At 48.4% G+C, this 18,524-nt stretch overlaps 1 protein-coding gene across 7 annotated transcripts in view; it reads left to right on the forward strand.

The window, feature by feature from the left end:
• Positions 1–1,551: 1,551 nt before the first annotated feature.
• Positions 1,552–18,524, forward strand: part of rbfox2 (RNA binding fox-1 homolog 2) — a 40,557-nt gene continuing 23,584 nt past the window's right edge. For 4 of the 7 annotated variants that reach the window (XM_048248125.1, XM_048248126.1, XM_048248130.1 and 1 more), the window contains exons 1-2: positions 1,552–2,681; positions 10,652–10,702. In XM_048248125.1, coding sequence (XP_048104082.1) covers positions 2,430–2,681; positions 10,652–10,702 — 303 coding nt within the window. In that variant the 5' untranslated portion in view covers positions 1,552–2,429. Of the gene's footprint in view, positions 2,682–10,651; positions 10,703–13,374; positions 13,633–18,524 lie in introns of those variants that run through there. The other 3 variants (XM_048248128.1, XM_048248127.1, XM_048248132.1) reach the window with 3 other exon arrangements.

Consider the following 18,524-nt stretch of genomic DNA (forward strand, 5'->3'; position numbering starts at 1 on the left):
TGGCCTCTCTGGTCACGGCGAGGATGCCCTTCACCCAGGAGGTCCTTTGGAGAGCCCCGCTGGGAGATCCACGGGGATCAGCTGAACTGAAGGTCAGCGCCCTTTTCTCTTAAATTACACACGTAACGTATTGATCGCCGTGTTCACTTACACGATGCTTTGGGTTGAGCACATTCTGCTGTCGATGAGGAGAGCTTGGCGAGCCTTTTTTCACCTGCACATTTATTGATATGGCTTCTGACCATGATCTGGCACTAAGGCATGGTGAAACCATGGTCATTGAATGGTAGGGTAGGCTGACCATGATCTGGCACTATAAGGCATGGTGAAACCATGGTCATTGAATGGTAGGGTAGGCTCACATTTCCCCTGTGCCACAATTCACTTTATGCATGGCGCATTCAACTTGCACGTGCACATTAGATTGCATGTAGTCTGGTGAAGCCAATAAATCATTTGATGAAACTGTTGGATAAGTGATAAGTGTTAAAATGACACATTGCTGTGTGTGCTCAGGGACAACACATGAGCCCTAACCAGTAGGCCACGACTGAAAGTCGTGTTTTAAGTTTAAGTACAGTACATGTTTTGTGACATGCTCCATACTGGCCCTGAAGTAGTAGGCTACCTGGTGGTACTTGAACCATGGATGAGCGCTCTACTGTAATGTAAATTTTGGGTGCTGTTGGCCTTTTTCTTGCCAAAGATCGTCAGCACCCTGGTGGTATTAGCAATATTTGCATATATTGAGTTTCCCACTCATTGACTTCTATGATCTCACATTTTGATGTGTACAGTTTTGCTATTAATCACACTACTGCTATGTAGCCTACGTAGTAGCCATCACCTATTTACCACAAATGTAAAATTATGACACTTATTATGTCATTGACATGGCCTTATGTTCACCTGTGAATCCGTGCGTATTTGATCCCTTTCACTGACTTTCATTTAAACCCACATCAATTTACAGCTTGGAAAGATCATCATCCGCAGAAAAAGACCACGGTGCCAACAATACAAAGCATTAACAATTAAACCACCAGATGTCATCCAAAGCCAACCTTACAAAGTCGAATGGCGGGAGCTGATGTCATGTGCAGTTGCTTATTGGCTAAAATGGTGTTGTATCTTGCCCGAAGCCTATCTTGGAAGGTGTAGGCTACACGTCGAAGGGGAGTCGGTAGATGGATTCAGTGCCGGGAAATGTCTTGCGTATCTGAATGCGCTCTAGTAATGGTGGTCTATCTGTAGTTTTCGGTTCACTCCTGTCTCATCTATAAAACTGCACTCTGGCATTGGTAGCCTATGAGCCATCTAGGCAACTTGCAAAATCCTCAACTAACAATGCTGCGTATTTCCTCCAATTTGTAGGATAGGCTACCACAATATGATTAAAGGCTTTAGACTGAAAGTGGTGGTTTATTTCTGCGTTAACACAGAAGTAGCAACATATCTCTACAGAGAAGGTTTATCAGCGGACACGCAAGGGGCAAGATCAAGTAAAGAGGGAGAGAACGGAGGGAGGGGAGTCTTGTAACGAGAGGGGGAGGGAAAGAGGGAGGACATCGTTTCCTCTCCAGAACACACGCCGCAGGAATAGACAGAACTGATTGGGAGAAAGGGAGAAGAGGGGAGACAGAAGAAAGGAAATTGTGAAGCAAAAAATACGACAGCGTTCTTTGTTTTAAGTAATCAATTGAACGACCGAAGAGAGGATTAAACTAAAACTGACTCCTGGTCGAATATTCTACGACAGCTATGCTTACTGGGCAAAGGTGTCGTTTATAAGCTAATCACTAGGATTAGGAGGACATGTTTTAGGGAATAGCCCTTCCGTTAAGGTAGGATATGGTCCTTGTTTTAAATATATAACATAGCCTTCACGCAAATGCTGGACCGTTTGCGCAGAGGAATCGTGACTGAATATTCCAGCATTTACTGAAATCGCTAACTTCGAGTAGCGTTTGGCTGTTTCATTGTTAAACTGCTCTGGCAACAGCGACCTGATAAAATAATTTATTTGTGGGTTTGTAACGTTATCTGTAAAGGATTCATATTCGCGTTGAGGCCTGTAACGATGAACTTGTATCCAGCCTAAAGTAACATCTTCTGTGATACATTTCACTTAAATTAGGCCTAATAAACGCGTTTCATTTCTCAGCTGAAATAGCGTATGTTTCCAAAACTACTGTATTTTGTTATTACCACTTTGATAAGGTTTACTGTAAATCAACTGCGTCCAGAGAAAGATTACTATTATGACCTTAACTGTCTTTGCTGTTGTTAACAAAGCAGGTCTATTTAGGGATAAAAGCAAGTGATAGGCTAGCCTACATCGCTAACCTTAGTGGAGAGTCTTGGAAAGAAGGATTGGGGGGTTAATAAGCCAATTTTAGACCGCAAACATACAAACTGCAGCTGTATCAATGTTAATGTCGACCGACGTTGCATCAATCATGTTGCCTATGTCCCGGCCACTGCTGGACCGGGATAGGGACTTGGACGCGATGGCGGGAGTGCACGCCAGCTCGACCGGTGGTTCATCGACCGTCAGGGGAATGAAACGAGGGGATCCAGAACCAGACGCCCAAACGGCGGCCGCTCTCACAGAGTCATCGGGGGCAGAGTGCAAGCGTCCACGAATCGACGGGTCTGGTGGAGTCGGAGAGCTTGGCCAGGTAAGAAAACATACAATATTGAGATCCACATACCCTAGTAGTAGACCACTGATTGGCGAAGTCAGGGTAGGCTACAATGACCTCGAGACTGTGCAATGGACTTTGTTTCCAAAGCCTGTTTTAGACGTTTTAACCATATCTTTCACTATGATCTGTGTAAATATTGGGAGTTAGGTGCGACTGCAACAATCAAAATGAAGACCGAACACACATGAAGATGAGACATTTTTATTATTCTCTTTTGTATTAATTTCAACCAGGCTGTAATTCTGTACAGTCATCCTACATGTCTGCTACTGCACTGTATGCATGCATCTTGGTGTTTGGTGTGACTGCAAAGGTTCCCAGCATCCCAAGGGCCAATACAGAGTCCTCAGTCGGAGTCGGAGAATGCTGAGAGTGTAGCCCTCAGTGAATTATCATCCTTCCCTTTTCCCCTCTCTTTCCGTTCTTAATTAAGTAAATTGCAGCCTTTAGCTGACTAGTAATCTTGCTCACCCACTCGATGCAGACTACCCCCAATCTATAAATCACATGCTTCCAACCGAAAGTGTTCCACATAAAACAAGGTGGTCTGCAGCCTTTCTGCGGGCGGTTTAACTCTTGGGCGCTGTTCTAATTTCACACACAGCAGAGACCATATAGAGTGGACACAGTAGGCCTGTACTGTAGCACCGTTTTGGCTGCTGTGTGGTCATCACTGGCCCCTGTGGTCAGCAACGTCTACACAGCTGCCATCACACACAAATGTTCATGTTCTCGCCACCTAACACAGGCATGCAGCTTTACGCCAGGCGGTGCATTTAACAAGTCCGGCGTGAAGTGTCGCCACAGCTGTTTGCATGACAGAAATGAAAGGGCCTTTTGAAGTCGTGTGTTGCAGGAGGGGAGGTGGGTGTGTGGGGGGAGTGTGTGTGGGGGATGTTTTTCTGCAAGGGAAAGCTGACTGGCATTTTTAGACTACCTTACTGCCAGCCGCTGTGATTTTTTTCGACAGCTCAGGTTTTGAAGTGCCCCCTTGCCACATACGATTTTTCATTTTTCAACAGCCAGCGTTGAAACTTGAGGCTCTCCTTCTCTCTCTCTTTTGCCTTGCAAGTCAACAACCATTAGTCATTCCAAACCTTTTAAATAACCCCCCCCACACACACACACACACCCCACCCCCAAACCATGACTTGAGGTTGTCGGTAGAAGTATTTGTTGCCCAGGCCTTTTGCATGGCTGGTTGTTCTGGGCCCTTTGCGGTATTGTATTGCAGTGGCCTTGCCACACTCACACAGGAGTCGTCTAACGGGACCCGGAGGCCTCTGTGGGTGCCTATCGCGTTGCATTATTTATTTGCTGACCAGGTTAACCTATCCATCACGCCCTTTCAAAGGCTCCCTTTCTTCAGACTCGCCCCTCCCCGGACCATCCTATGTGGCTGGGTAATTGAGGCAAAGTGCCCTGTTTTGGTGGGAGTCTAATGGCACGTTTTCATAGACTAATGGTTCCGGAGGTCCGCACGGCTCTGTCTCAGAGCCTGTTGAAAGACAGGCTTAAGGTTTTAATGCACTTCAAAACAGACGGCGAGGGATAGAGTGGTTTTAAATGGTGTGTGAATGTCTGTGAGAGAGAGAGAGAGAGAGAGAGAGAGAGAGAGAGAGAGAGAGAGAGAGAGAGAGAGAGAGAGAGAGAGAGAGAGAGAGAGAGAGAGAGGAGAGAGAGAGAGAGAGAGAGAGAGAGAGAGAGAGAGAGAGAGAAGGGGGAGAGAGAGAGAGAGAGAGAGAGAGAGAGAAGGGGAGAGGAAAATTGAGGCTAGGAGGAAAGAGTGGGAACAGACTGCGGTAGTGGTGCGATTCCAGTGCCTGCACAGCCCCAAAAAAGGTATTGATCTGAGTGTGTGTGAGGGCAGGCCCACAGCCGTGTGTGTGTGAGAGAGAGGGAACCGTTGGTGGTGTGGTGGGCTGGCTGCCTGCTGTGGCTGTAAAATGAGCAGATGTAGAGTGAGTAAGTGAGCGCCAGGCTGAGAGTGGCAAATGAAAAGGACAACCAGAAACCCAGCCACGCATGTGCCACACACAGGAGCGGCGACCTTAGCAAGCCCCATCATCTGACTTAGAGCAGATCACCACACACACACACACACTCACACTCTCACCTTCCCCCGGACTCTTGGATTGTGCCTGGCCTCCGCAGTGTGTCCAGATGTTGAGATAACACCTTTGTCCATGACACCGTTTGGCCAACGCCTGGGTCCGGTGTTGCTGGCGATCAGATTTGGCCTATCGTTAGCAGTAAAGAGGCTTTTTTGTTGTGCTAACAAGATCTCAGGCTGTTAAGAAGTGGGTATTAGCCACTGATCCCTTATTCATTTCTGCCAAACACTGGGGGTGTTGGGATTAACACACACACACACACATACAAACAGTATTAAACAGTAAACAGCATTAAACATTAAACTTGTTTACACTGTTTTAGAGGCTTACAGTCTTAAACTTATTTGGCTACCATATGAGCTGACGTGGTCCTGTTTTGTTCACAGTTGACTGAATCTTGTTTTATGTGACTTGTGTGAACACCACACCGCTGTGTTCAGTCTCCCCACTGCTCACCCGCTCTTTTATGGTCTCAGAACATTGTTTTGTCTCCTGAAATAAGAAAAATAGGTATTTTTTCAAAATAAATTTCCCTTACCTCATTCCTGCATGGAGAGTGTGCCTCATCCTTCACCCCCCCCCCACCCTCACACACGCTGCTGACCTCATCCTGGCCTCTCCACTCTCCTTTCATCTCTCCCTCTTCCCTTAATTGCAGGTATGGGGCTGCACGCAGGCCTCGCAACCATGGCAACCTTGACCTTTGACCTCCCCCGGAGGCCCCTATTGCAATCTCTACGTGGGGGCGTGGTGCGGTAGAGACAGGAGAGTGGCGTGCGTAGCAGGTTTATTGGCCAGCGTGATGGATTGGCTTCATTAGATCATTTCTCTCTCTCTCTCTCTCTCTCTCTCTCTCTCTCTCTCTCTCGCTTCCCGTGACTGGCTTCGCTGCCATTTTCCCCCCGTGTTGAATGTGGGCCAGGGAGCCGGGCGCGTATAAGTCATTAGTGATTACAGATGAGTCAGCGAGCGGCCCCAGCGCGAGCGAGAAGCGAGAACAGCGCAGGATGGGTAGATGTGAGCTCCCGCCGCTCCGAACCCTTCATGTGCTGCTTATTAAGGCAACCAACCATCTGCTCCGTTACCGTGTTCGTTCGCTCGCCCGCCATGCCGCGCCGCGCCGCGCCTGACCACCGCCGGTCGCGCCTGCTATCACCACCGCGTCATTGTCGGGGTTTGTGTTGGCGTGACGGGGCTTTGTGCTGTTTTTAAAGGTTGTCTCTCAGCAGCGGCGGACCGCCGAGCGCACCCGTAGTAGTAGCACCTTCTGTCGGAGGTGTCGTTTACACCGAGTGGCTGTCTCTTTCTGCACGGGTGAGAAAAGGCAGGTTCGGGGATTGTGTTTGTGTTTGGCGACGGGGGAAGCGTATCGGAGCACCTGAGACACCATTAAGAGCATTAGCACACGGCTGATCAAAGCTATCTTATACTCATCACTGTGAGAAATTGGACAAAAGAGGGAGAACATAGGACGTTTGTACTTACAAGGTACAAAATAAAAAAAACTACACCACCCAGAAGCCTACAGTAATGTCTCCTGGCCGTGGCGATTAAATGTATTTGCTTTCTCCTGAGTGCTTGCCTCCTGTCTGACCCCATTAACTCCCCCCCTCCACTGAAAAGGTTGCCGTGGTCGAGGAGAGGAAAAAGAGCAACTTTTTGGAGAGAGAAATGAATGTTGTTCCTTTGCCACCAAGGGAGAAAGTGATCCATATCACATGCTGGTTAAATAAGCTGCTGGGGTCGTGTAACCAGAGAGAAGACAGGCCCCGGCTTGCCCCCGGATGGCAGTGGATGGTGGCGCGGGTCGGGTCCGGTCCTGGCGTGACCGTGGCGGATCTGAGCCAGATCCGGGCCTGCGGCGGCACTCTCTCGGCAGCCATCGGAAGGGATTAGTGCCAAATGCGGCGTCTTGGCATGGAGGGACGCCGCCGGAGATGATCCGCAGTAACTTAACTCAATGTCTTGTTTGTCTCAGGCGGGGGTCAGGAGGAGACACGACACGCATGAACACAAAACGCTCGCTTTTTTTTTTTTCTCTCTCTCTCTCCCCCTTTTTTTGGTCCAGGTGCTGTAGGTACGGGCGGACAGACAAAGCCGCTTGCAGGCACGGCACGGCACCCTGGCCTCGCCCACACCCTGAGAAACCCTGCAGGGTAGAGTCGCTCGCACTCGTTCCCACGCCAAGAGACACTCGGTTTCTGTGTCTCCCCCCCTTTTCTTTCCACCTCCTTCCATCTCTCTTTCTTCCCCCGTTTCTCTTTTCCCCCCCACCAAACTTTGTCCTCCTTAGAACTATGTCCTTCTCAACTCTTTAAAGTAGCTTTCCGTCTCCGTCTCAGTTCTCCATCAGGCCTATCCTATTCCTCCCCACACCAACCCCCAACCCACCCCTCTCTCTCTGCCTCACCATCTGTTGACTTTAAGTCATCTCTTTACTTTCTCCTGATTGCCCCTCTCTCTCTCTCTCTCTCTCTCTCTCTCTCTCTCTCTCTCTCTCTCTCTCTCTCTCTCTCTCTCTCTCTCTCTCTCTCTCTCTCTCTCTCTCTCTGTGCACTCCTCCCCTTTTTGTTTCTCATAACCAAGACGACTTGATCCAAGATTCAAAAAAATGATATGCAGAACAGATAAGGAATGAGCAGCGTCCTACCAGAATACATTTTCTGCATATTTAGATCATTTTGTCTAATTTTTTTTAAAGATGAAGTTAAGTGTGAAACGTGTGTGTGTGTGTGTGTGTGTGTGAGGAGGCATTTGCATGGGGACAGCCCTGGGCTCCCACCCTCTGCTCCTTAAAGTCATTAAGCGCATGACTCTGCTTATGTATGAGTCATTGTCTCTGCTCTGCATCCCTTTGCTGTTTTTCCACTTTCCTCTCTTTCCTCTCCTCCCTTTCCCTTCTCACTCTTTCCATTTATCCATCCGTCTGTCTGGCTGGCTGGATTCCTCCCCTCCTGCACCTCTCCATATTCTCATCCCCTCATTCTTCACTCTCCTTTCCTTGGCGGACACCTTGCCTCCAGATGTGAGCACACATTCCTCCTCCTCTCCTCTCCATCCTCCTCTCCTCTTCTTCCTCCTCCTCCTCCTCTTCCTCTTCTCTTCCTCCTCTTCTTCTGCTTGTTCATGTCCTCCCCTCACACACTCTTTCTAGTCTTTTCCTGCAATGCTGCTGACTGCTGCTGATCATGATTGATTGCTGGCTGCTGCTGCTGCTGCTGCTGCTGGAAATATTTAAAGTTAGTGGGAACAAAAAAAAACATTCTTGCCGCATCAAAGTTAGCGTCTCCTCTTGAGGCTAAACAGTAGTTACGAAAGGTTGACGTGTCTGCATGTCGATGAGTTTGACTCAGACTAATTGTGCTCCTGGTCACACTTTGAACATGACCATAGATATGTCGACATGCTGCTGCATGATCCTGCGGGATATTATGTAGCGATAATTAGTTTCTAATATCGACTGCAATAAAGCTCTTATTATGACTGCCAGCTCTTATTACATATAGGTTTAGTCAGATTTTTCCTTTTTTTTTTCTTTTTCGCATGTCCAAATTTCCGTCAAGGATTCCCGCGACACTGTAAGACCGGGGTACACGAAACTTGGTGGGCATGTAACCCCACATGGATAGCATGGAACTTCCTGTTTTCGTTTTTGATCTGTAGCCCCCTGCTGGACTGGACCCCCGAAGGGAGGGTAGGGCAGACACAGTTTTCTGTGAATATCTTGAGAACCGTGGGGCCCTAGGATGACCAATTTTTTTAAGTATGTTTGCATCCAGGCGTCATGTAAACCCATTCCATATGCACACATGTGCATAAACAGATACACACGCACACACATACATTCACAGTAATCCTACGTATGACACATACTCACACAGTAGACATATATATACGCATGCACATGCACACACACAGGCACATAAACAGGCAAACACACACATGCACGCTTGCACACACACACACACACACATAAACATAAACATGTACACGCATTACATGCACACAATTCAAGAATTTCTCAGAATTATGAACAGGCAAGATGGGGGGGTGGGGTTGTATAAAATGTATATTACATGTGAAATCTATGAACTAATCATGTTTTGGTACTTGTTGTCTAGCAGATACCAGTGAGAATTGAGTGTGCATAATGCAATTCAGTGAGACAGTTAGAATCATATATGCCTTTCAGCGTGACTTATTTTTGTGGAAAACATGTGCTGGACTGGGCGGCGGTCATATTTTGTACCGCTCTGCGGTACATCTAGTTAATGGCTGAATCAGTCTTGTAATGGCACGGAAAGGGGTTAATTAATTAACTCGGGCCTTATCACACGGTGTTGTCTTGAACACAATTTGAACTCCCGGAATCCCACGGTTGCCGATTGAGACCGAGTAACGAGAGCCGTGGATTCATTTGCGATTGCTACTTATTACACGGCTAGCCATGGGCCAACGCGGTCTCTCTGGGGTGCTCAAGCTGTGACGCGCGCATGGAGCAAAGTGTTCCCCCAGGGGACAAGGCTGCAGAGGGACATTGGTTCCAGATGAGAGGGGATGCACAAGAGAGGGGACACAGAAGAAAGGGAGCGAGAGAAAGAGGTGGAAAAGGGAAAGAAAGAAAGAAAGAGCTGTTTGGGTATAGAGGGTGAAAAGCAAGTGAGAGAGAGAGAGAAAGAGAGAGAGAGAGAGAGAGAAGAGTGGGGAGAATGAAGAGGCATAAATAGACCTCGGAAGCGTGTTTGGCCCCGTTTTTTTACTTGCGTCCGCAGTCCGCCTTCATGTGATGTTCGCTCTCTCCATCTTAAAGCGCAAAAGCTGCACAAAGGCTTTCAGCCTTTCATGCATGAATGAGTCCCGGCACTCTTTATGGGCAAAGCACGGGAAGTGGAGCGCCACGGTCTTTTTAAATATTTGATCTGGTCCCTTATGTGACATAACAAACGGAAATGTCTCTCGGTCTTTCCATCATCTTTCAGTCTTCCTGTACCCCACAGCAGGATGTATGAGTGACATGTAGATGGGGGGTGAGGCACACAAACAGATGATCTGTACAGAATGAGATGATGAGGTGACATTGCTGCAACATGGCTTGCGGAAGGCGGACAGCAACAAGGACTTAGTCTGAGCATAGCAAATGAAGGGACTAAAATAAGAAACTTGAAAATGGAATAGAATGACTGCACTGTGTGTGTGTTTGAATATGTGTGTGTGTGTGTGTGTGTGTGTGTGTGTGAGCGTGAAATCCTATTATGCATAGCTCCAGTCTGATATGAAACAGCCCGTTTTATGTGCTAGTGTCTTTACCTTTATTCTGCCCCTCCTCACAGCCCCCCCCTCCTCTCGTCAAACCCCTCTCATCTCCTCTGACATGCTTTCACTCTTCCACAATGGAGTCGCTGGAGTGTGGGAACAACAGGTCACCACGCGAGTGGGAGCGGAGGAGGGCAGAATTAATTTGATTAGGGGCCATTATGCTGCAATTAAGAGGAGCACCCTCGGCTGGGGCCAGACCAGAGACGGGGAGGTGGGGCGGGGGAGGGGGGTGTCGCGGGGGAGGGGGGTGTCTGTGGGGATGGAAGGGGCAAATGTATGGACTGCTGTGTGTGTGTGTGTGTGTGTGTGTGTGTGTGTTACACCTGTGTAGCTGAGCAACTCCTGCCTTCATTAATTGAGACAAGATGTCACGGAGGGGTCAGAGTTTGAGCTTCCGCCGCCCACCCTCGGGCTCCTTCTCCACCGAGGCAAAAAATTTAATCGCCATCAAATGCCTTGAGCTCCACCATCTCGCTGTGCCTCTAAAACCGCTGTTTTCACCTCTCTTTGCAGAACAACGACCCCCTGACGATGGGTTACCATGGATACCCACCTCCTAGTCAGGTAGGAGGACCGTTTCATTGGTATCTCTCTCTGAAGCTCCTCTGTTGTGAGGCCCTTGTCAGGCCTGTCTAGCCATTCTGACTTATTTATTTATTTGCCTGACTTTGATGGGACCCTCGCAGTGACTGCGTACGCGCATTTTAATTGGCTCGCCTGTCTATTTTGGTCCCAGCGTCATCAGGTAGAGAGATGTGCGCTTCCAGACTCGGCACCCCTCTCAGGCTCTGAGATTGAGTGAGCTCTGAGGTCTCTTTAGTTCACGTTTAGTGCACTAAGAAGAATAGTTTAGTTTAGTGTAGTGCACTAAGAAGAATATTTATATTTAAATAATCTACTCAAGCCATTTCATACTATACGGCAGGGGTGCAGTGTTTGAAAAGGAGCATAACATGTAGAGCCCTCTTTTTTGCATATTATTTGGATATTGCATAATGCTAATATTGTTTAGTGCTTAAATGTTGTGACCATGCGTATGTGGCCTTGTGTTTCCTGACTTTAGTTTATTTTTAATGACACCGGTTCTGTAAGTCTGCATCCCTCTTCTTCACTCCTCCCTCCTTCCCTCATGACAAATATCTTATGTGATGATTAGTTTCAGGCACACAATCTCAAAAATGTATTAGTAGATTAGTCATTGAGCTATTATTTCTCATAACAGCTGTTTTGTGGCCCTGTAGCTGTATAAATCTGAGTATTGAGCATGCAAACGATATTTATTTCTAGGACCGTTTTATTTCATAGCACTTAGTCCCAATTACCATTTTTGGCAAAATGGGTGGTGTGTGAAACCCAATGTTTTAAACATTATCAAAATACCACAGTATGCTCAAATGTTTTGTGCATTGGCTAATTATTTACTGTAAATTACATAATTGCGGTGATGTTCTGTGACAGCCGGATCAGAGCTGTAGTGTGATTTCACAATATTAATCATTCTCATGTTCTGTTCTTAACGTTTGGAGACTGACAATAGCAAGCCCAAAACCCGGTATAATCACACCGCTCCTGTTTGGAGTAACTGCATAGTAACTGTGGTGGGCATAGATGACTTGGCTGTCTTTAACTCGCGTTACCTCAAAACCCCTCTCATCCCAAATGATTATTAGCAGGGTCTAGTGAGTTCTGTGTTGCTGCATGAAGCGGCTCTGTTTACTTCATGGCGTATTAGCATGGGGAAGTGTTATCAGATCGTCCAGTGTGTGAGTTAATCCACAGATCATCCCCTTGCTGCACGTCTCATTCTCTGTGACTGGACTAATCCAGTCATCCCTCTCCTGATCCATTTATCTCCTCCTTTTGCAGCTCATGTCGATTGTTAAACGGGCTTTCTGTTTTGTTAGCATGATTATTGGTGTGGCGTCCCTTGATACACGTACGGTGTTGTTGCAGCATTATGCAAAGTCCTCTATCTTTTTTTTTTTTGTCGAGGTGTGTATATATTTATGCTTATGTTTGCTTTAAATATCGTTCAAAGGCATAGTGGGTGGTAGTGGTGTCGTTTAACTTTGTGGAATCAGAAAGCCCTGTCGGTGTTAGATGGAAGCCCATTAAAGCGCCAGGCATCCTAAATCTGCGGTGACTCATGGGGTGGGGGCGTGTGGGTGGAGAGCCTCCAATTTGCTCTGTCAGTTTGGAGACTGACTCCAGTGTCACCTGAAAATCCCTCTTCAAACAACAAAGACGCCTCCGAGGAGGAGGAGGGGGTGCAAACAGAAACAAAGCAGAGTGGGCGTTTTGGCTGGGTATCAACCCCTCTGTCCCCTCCTCCCCCGGCTGCCTACCCCACCCCCCCACAATCCAATCCTGGCCTGGTGCTGTGTTGAGACGCTGCTAACAGCTTAACCTCCTGCTCCCCCTGAGCCTTCGTGCTGGCAGCAGAGCTGATCAGAGGTGGGCCCAGCACGGCAGTCTCAGGGGGGCCATAACAGCCTCCACACCACCCTTTCTCCTCCATCTCCTCCTCCTTCTCCTCCTCCTCCTCCATCCCCCCCTCACCACCATGGATGAATAAATGATCAAAGCCCTTGCTTGGGGTGGAGGTGTGTGTGTGTGTGTGTGTGTGTGTGTGTGTGTGTGTGTGGGGGGGGGGGGCCAGAGAGGAGAGGAGAGACCCGGCCCTGATGGTGCTTGTTTCAGTCCCAATTTACTCACCTAGATGGAGAAAGTGAACGAGAAAAAGACAGAGAGAGAAAGAGAGAAAGAAGGAGGGAGGGAGGGAGGGGAGGGACTGCGACAGGGAGGGAATGGAAAGTTTGCAGGTGTGACAGAAGGGAGGGTGAGAGAGAGAGAGAAAGAGAAGGAGGGAGGGAGGGAGGGAGGGAGGGACAGAACAATATCTGGGTGAGGGGAGGAGAAGACGACAGTCAAGCAAGCAGGAAGATCGTGAAGGAGAGAGAGAAAGAGCGTAGCAAGGAGAAGGTGCAATGAACAGGCAAGGGCACAGCACTGAAGCAGAAGGTTGGGGGTAGAGAGAGAGAGAGAGAGAGAGAGAGAGAGAGAGAGAGAGAGAGAGAGAGATAAAGCAACTGTAGGGGGAAGAAGAGAGGCAGAAAGAAAGGGAGGGGATAGAGAGAGTGACAGGGACAGTCGCGGAGGAGGAGAAGGAGGAGGAGACAAGGGGACCGGAGGAGAGCGAGTCACACTGTGGGCGAGCCGGGGAGGAGAGGGAGATTTTGAATCTGTCAGTGAGGACTGGAGCGGACGAGAGGCAAGCGTGCAAGAGGAAGGAGAGAGAGAGAGAGAGAGAGAGAGAGAGAGAGAGAGACAGCGAAAGCGGGAGGTGACAGCACACTGCCGGAGGAAAGAGGAAGAGAAGAGTGTGTGTGTGTGTGTGTGTGTGGCTCGACGGGAAGGCGAGGAGTGGAAGAGCGGTCACTTGGGCTCCGGTTTAAACTACGATGATGGGACTGTATTATCCATCAGTGTTGTCGGTGAGTGCACATGGCTTTCATCTCACTACTAGCGCTAGCACGGCTCACTGGCGCTTTAGCCACAAACAAGCGCCGGACACGTGAGCCCACTCACTGATCTTACGGCTGATTCCACTGAGTGGAGAGACTAATGATTCCACTGAGTGGAGAGACTAATGATTCCACGGAGTGGAGAGACTAAATGTCAAGTTGTGAGGAATGCTGACTATCTGGCCATGAGCTAATGGTGTGTGTTTCTGCGTTGTTTCCTCTGCTTGTGTTAATTTGCGTGGCTAAATGAACGGAGGGATTCGGAGCTGAGTGTATGCTGGGTTGTTGGGGGGTTGGGGGGGGGACGCGGTGACATTTGTTGTGAGCGTGTGCCCCAGGCGCCGTGCGACCGCCAGGAACGCATTTAACAAACCCACTGTGGTGTGAAGCACCAGGTCCAGTGGACGGCTAGCCCCGCTGTTAGCACAGCGGATGCTAAAGGAAGGACTCTAGACTGTTTGAATGGAAAGACATTGGACAGTGCTCTTGGTGAGGTGTGTGTGTGTGTGTGTGTCAAGGGTGCTGTGGTGGTTGAGGAGCCACGTTGACAGACAGGCCTGGACTTCTCTCCTTCTGTTACTCTTGACACCCCCCACACACACACACACACACACACACTTACTCACAGACATTAGGAGGAGGAGGTTGAAGAGGGGGGTGGTAAAGGCATTCTTTGTTGCCCTCCCCTGTTCAGCTTTTGAGCATAACTCTGCACTGTTCATTATATACTGAAAGGGGAAACAGGTGCACTCTCTCTCTCTCTCTCTCTCTCTCTCTCTCTCTCTCTCTCTCTCTCTCTCTCTCTCTCTCTCTCTCTCTGTCTGTCTCCATGTCTCCCTTTCTCCCCTCTGTTCACTGTTGCTGCTGCTCTCGTCTGTCTTTTTTTGCCACCCCACTCAGAGACTATCATCCACCTCAGGTTCACTCCTTTCTTTACGGAGATGTTTTCACTTCTCAGTCGAGTCATTTGGTTAGTCTCTCTCTCTCTCTCTCTCTCTCTCGTTCGTACCTTTGGAATCCTGCTCCCTTTACTGTTTTGACCTCTTTTTTTTTTTTCCTCCTCCCTCTGCTCCTCCTCCCTCGGGCTCCCGGCAGCTGTTCTCTCAATGTTTTCCTTTAAAAGCAGGGTGGGGGGAGAGAGAGAGAGAGAGAGAGAGAGATGGGGGGATGGGGGGGATGGGGGGATGGGAAGAGGGCAGAAAGCGGAGGATGGAAATTGATTTCTAAGGTGACAACCATACCCTTTCTTCTTCTCCATCCACACATGTAGAGAGGGAGGGAGGGAGGGAGGGAGAAATCATAAATCATTTAAAGTGTGGATGGCGAGATTATGGGCCTGAGTGCTGTACGTAGCCCTGGTGGAGCGGTCACTCCACCATGGGCCCCCTATATCAGCTGGTCAGATAAGGCAGCGGTGGTGGAGTGGAGGGATCTGGCTGGAACGAGGTTACGTTAGTGGGGCCTGGGGTGGTGCTGAATAGGCTTTTATGGCTCTCTTCCTCTGAGGAGGAGGAGGAGGAGGAGGTGGAGGTGGAGAGGACAGGAGGAAGGGGAGGTAAGCTGCTAAAAATGAAAGGGAATTTCTCCGTCTTCAAAAAGCCAAGCGTCACGAAGTGTTATGCAATAGGGACTTGTGTGTGTGTGTGTCTGTGTGTGTGTGAGAGGGAGAGATTGTGTTTTCCAGAGTGAATGCTCTGTGCTGAGAGCATGTTGTGCTGACTGTGAGAGAGAGAGAGAGAGAGAGAGAGAGAGGAGAGTCGTGGTAGTATGTTGAAATATTTGCTGAGCTCCACCCAAGTGTGTGCCTTAAGGCTAGGGAGAGACTCCTACCTGCCACAGAGGGCTTATGTGTACGGGCTTGCACACACACACACACACACACACATTCTCTCACATACTCACACAGACGCTGATACACAAGAGAAACACACACTTGTATTATCTCGCCCCTTCTTTTGGACACACACACACACACACACACACACACACTCCAGTCACGCACAGGCCTATCAGGTGCACAAGACTCATATGGTATGAGCTAGCCACAGTCTTGCACTGGTAAGTCAGTCAGTCAGAACCAAAGATTCTAGAACAGAGCACCGCTCTAGAATCTTTGGTCAGAACCCCTGTGAAGAGTGACCCCTCACACCTAGACATGACGATCGCAAAGGTCATTGGTCAGCTGGAAATGCATACGTTGTCTCTTGCACACTCACTCACACTCTACCCTGCCCACACCCCTCACTCCTGCGTTTAGAAACTAGCAGAATATTTGAGCTGCCACACAGGTATGTGCACACACACACACACACACACACACACACACACACACACACACACACACACACACACACACACATATATATACACACACATACATACATACATATATATATACACACACACACACACACACACACACATACACATACACACACACAAACAAACACGCTGGGAGAGGCAAACTTACATACGTTGAGGGTGACCTTTGCATTCATGTATTGGATACAGTTGTCTGTTTGCCAAAGCTGCAGGAGGACACCTACTCACACACATAGATTACACAGATCTGCCCACTCTGTCGCAAAGATCACACACATGCACACTCTGTCCTTTTCAAACACATTCACACATTCACACATACACACTTGTCCTGAGATGCATGCATGCACACACACACACACCCTGTACTTTTCAAACACACACACACACCCATCCTGAGACTCACACATACACACTCTGTGCTTTTCAAAGGTACTCGCACACACACCCCTCTTGAGACACATAAACACTCTGTCCTTTACACACACACACACACATGCTGTACATACACACACACCCACACACACACATACTGCACATATATACACACATAATATATATATATATATATATATATATATATATATATATATATATATATATATATATATATATATATATATATATATATATATATATATATATATATATATATAATACACACACACACACACACACACACACATACTGTACATAGACACACACACACACATACACACTCACCCGTGCTGAGACACATAAACATACTGTCCTTTTGAAACACACACACACACACCCGTCCGTACTGAGACACATAAACACTCTGTCCTTTTGAAACAGTCAGCCTGGTGCTGAGACACAAACACACCCGCATTCCTGGGGCCATGAGTAGAGTGTGACGCACGTGTCTGGGTCGGCTCCTTCTCACGGCCGTGTAGGCTGAGCGTGTGCTGCACGCGTGTAAGTATAGGGGCACCGTCACATGATTTAGAAAAGTGATACGTGAACATAATCTCTCTTCTCCTCCTCCTCTGGTCATCTCTCTCCATCACTCCATCTCTCTTTCTCTCTCCTTCTCCTCCTCTGATCCTGTCCCTCTGGACAGAGCTGTAGCCCCCAATACCTGCCTCTGACCCCAGAACCATAGACTTTTTAATGGCCACTATTAAACTGACTGATAACCAGCACAGCCCACCCCACTGAAGCAGAAAATTGCACTTTGTCTTAATGGCTTCGACTGTGAGACTGTGTGTGAGTGTGTGTGTGTGTGTGTAATAGGATTGCTCAGGAAAGGCTTTCCTGGAGTCGGCCTTCATCTTGTCTCTGTGTGGCTCTCTGGCAGTGACTCCGGGCTTTCCCCTCCCTGGGGCCTGATTGACATGGCCCCTTGCTACGTGTGTGTGTGTGTGTGTGTGTGTGACACCGCACCGCCTCACCCACCCACTCATGTTCACTTGGAGCAAACGAGTGTCACAACAGCTCATCGGAGCCGTGGGGCATGTTTATTGGGACCGCTCCACGCCGACTCCCGAGCAGCTGATGAGGGATCAGATGGACATGTCGTTACCCCAGCCTCGTTTACACAGGGCCATGCATCACACCTGTTCTCAGGCCAGCCGTGGGAGGCTCCGCCATAATGAAAGCCTGGCAAATTAGAATCTCGACATGAACGCTACCTTGCCGGCATTCACGTTGAGATTGTAATTTGCAAGTCATAAATGCAATGGGTGGTTGGAAGCTGTGTAACACAGAGCGTCACAATTGATGATGGCACTGTTCCCTTAAAGAACTGTTTGGGGTGATGTTATTAATGTGCCGCTGCTAACCTCCAGGAATTCCTGTTACTGAAGGCCAAAGAGCAATGGCGGCTTGTGGAAGCTATTTCACACCACTGCACTGCTGCAGTTTAGATGTTTATTTTTCGAAAAGACATTGTTAACTTCACTGTGCTTTTGTCCTAAACCAAGACAAACTCTTCTTGAGGATGAATCTCAGAAACAGGGCAGGAGGGTGGTTTCATTGTCAGCCCAAAGTAAACAGTCATTTGCGTGCAATTTATCTGGGGGAACTCTGTGGTAACGTAAGTAAACGTTTTGTTTTGACGACAGAGTTCGTCTGCGGTTGCCTTTTTAAGCATGGCATAGTTTTCTGTGGTCCAGACCACTGTAGTATCTAGTTCCTCTGTGGAGACATGGAGTAGCTAAATCATTTGTGGAGGACTGATTAGGAGCTGTTAGGGGACATCACCCTGTAAGGAGGCAGTAGAGGACACAGACACACACACACACACACACAGAAGAGGGAGGGATCGATGGCATGGACTCTGACCTATCAGCATGAGGCTGTGGGTTTGATTGACTCCTGGTGGCCCCATCTGGGTCTTGCCAAGCGTGAAAGAAGAGGGAGAGGAACAGAGAAATGGCGGAGGAGGAGGAGAGAAGGATTAGATGTTTTCAGGAGGATCGACAATGGCCTGTCCGCTGCTCAAAATGTCTCTCTCTCTCTCTCTCTCTCCAGACTCAGAAAATCTGTTTAAAAATAAGAATGTGATACTGATCCGC

This window comes from Alosa alosa, chromosome 7, assembly GCF_017589495.1.
Source record: "Alosa alosa isolate M-15738 ecotype Scorff River chromosome 7, AALO_Geno_1.1, whole genome shotgun sequence".
Classification (NCBI taxonomy): Eukaryota; Metazoa; Chordata; class Actinopteri; order Clupeiformes; family Clupeidae; genus Alosa; species Alosa alosa.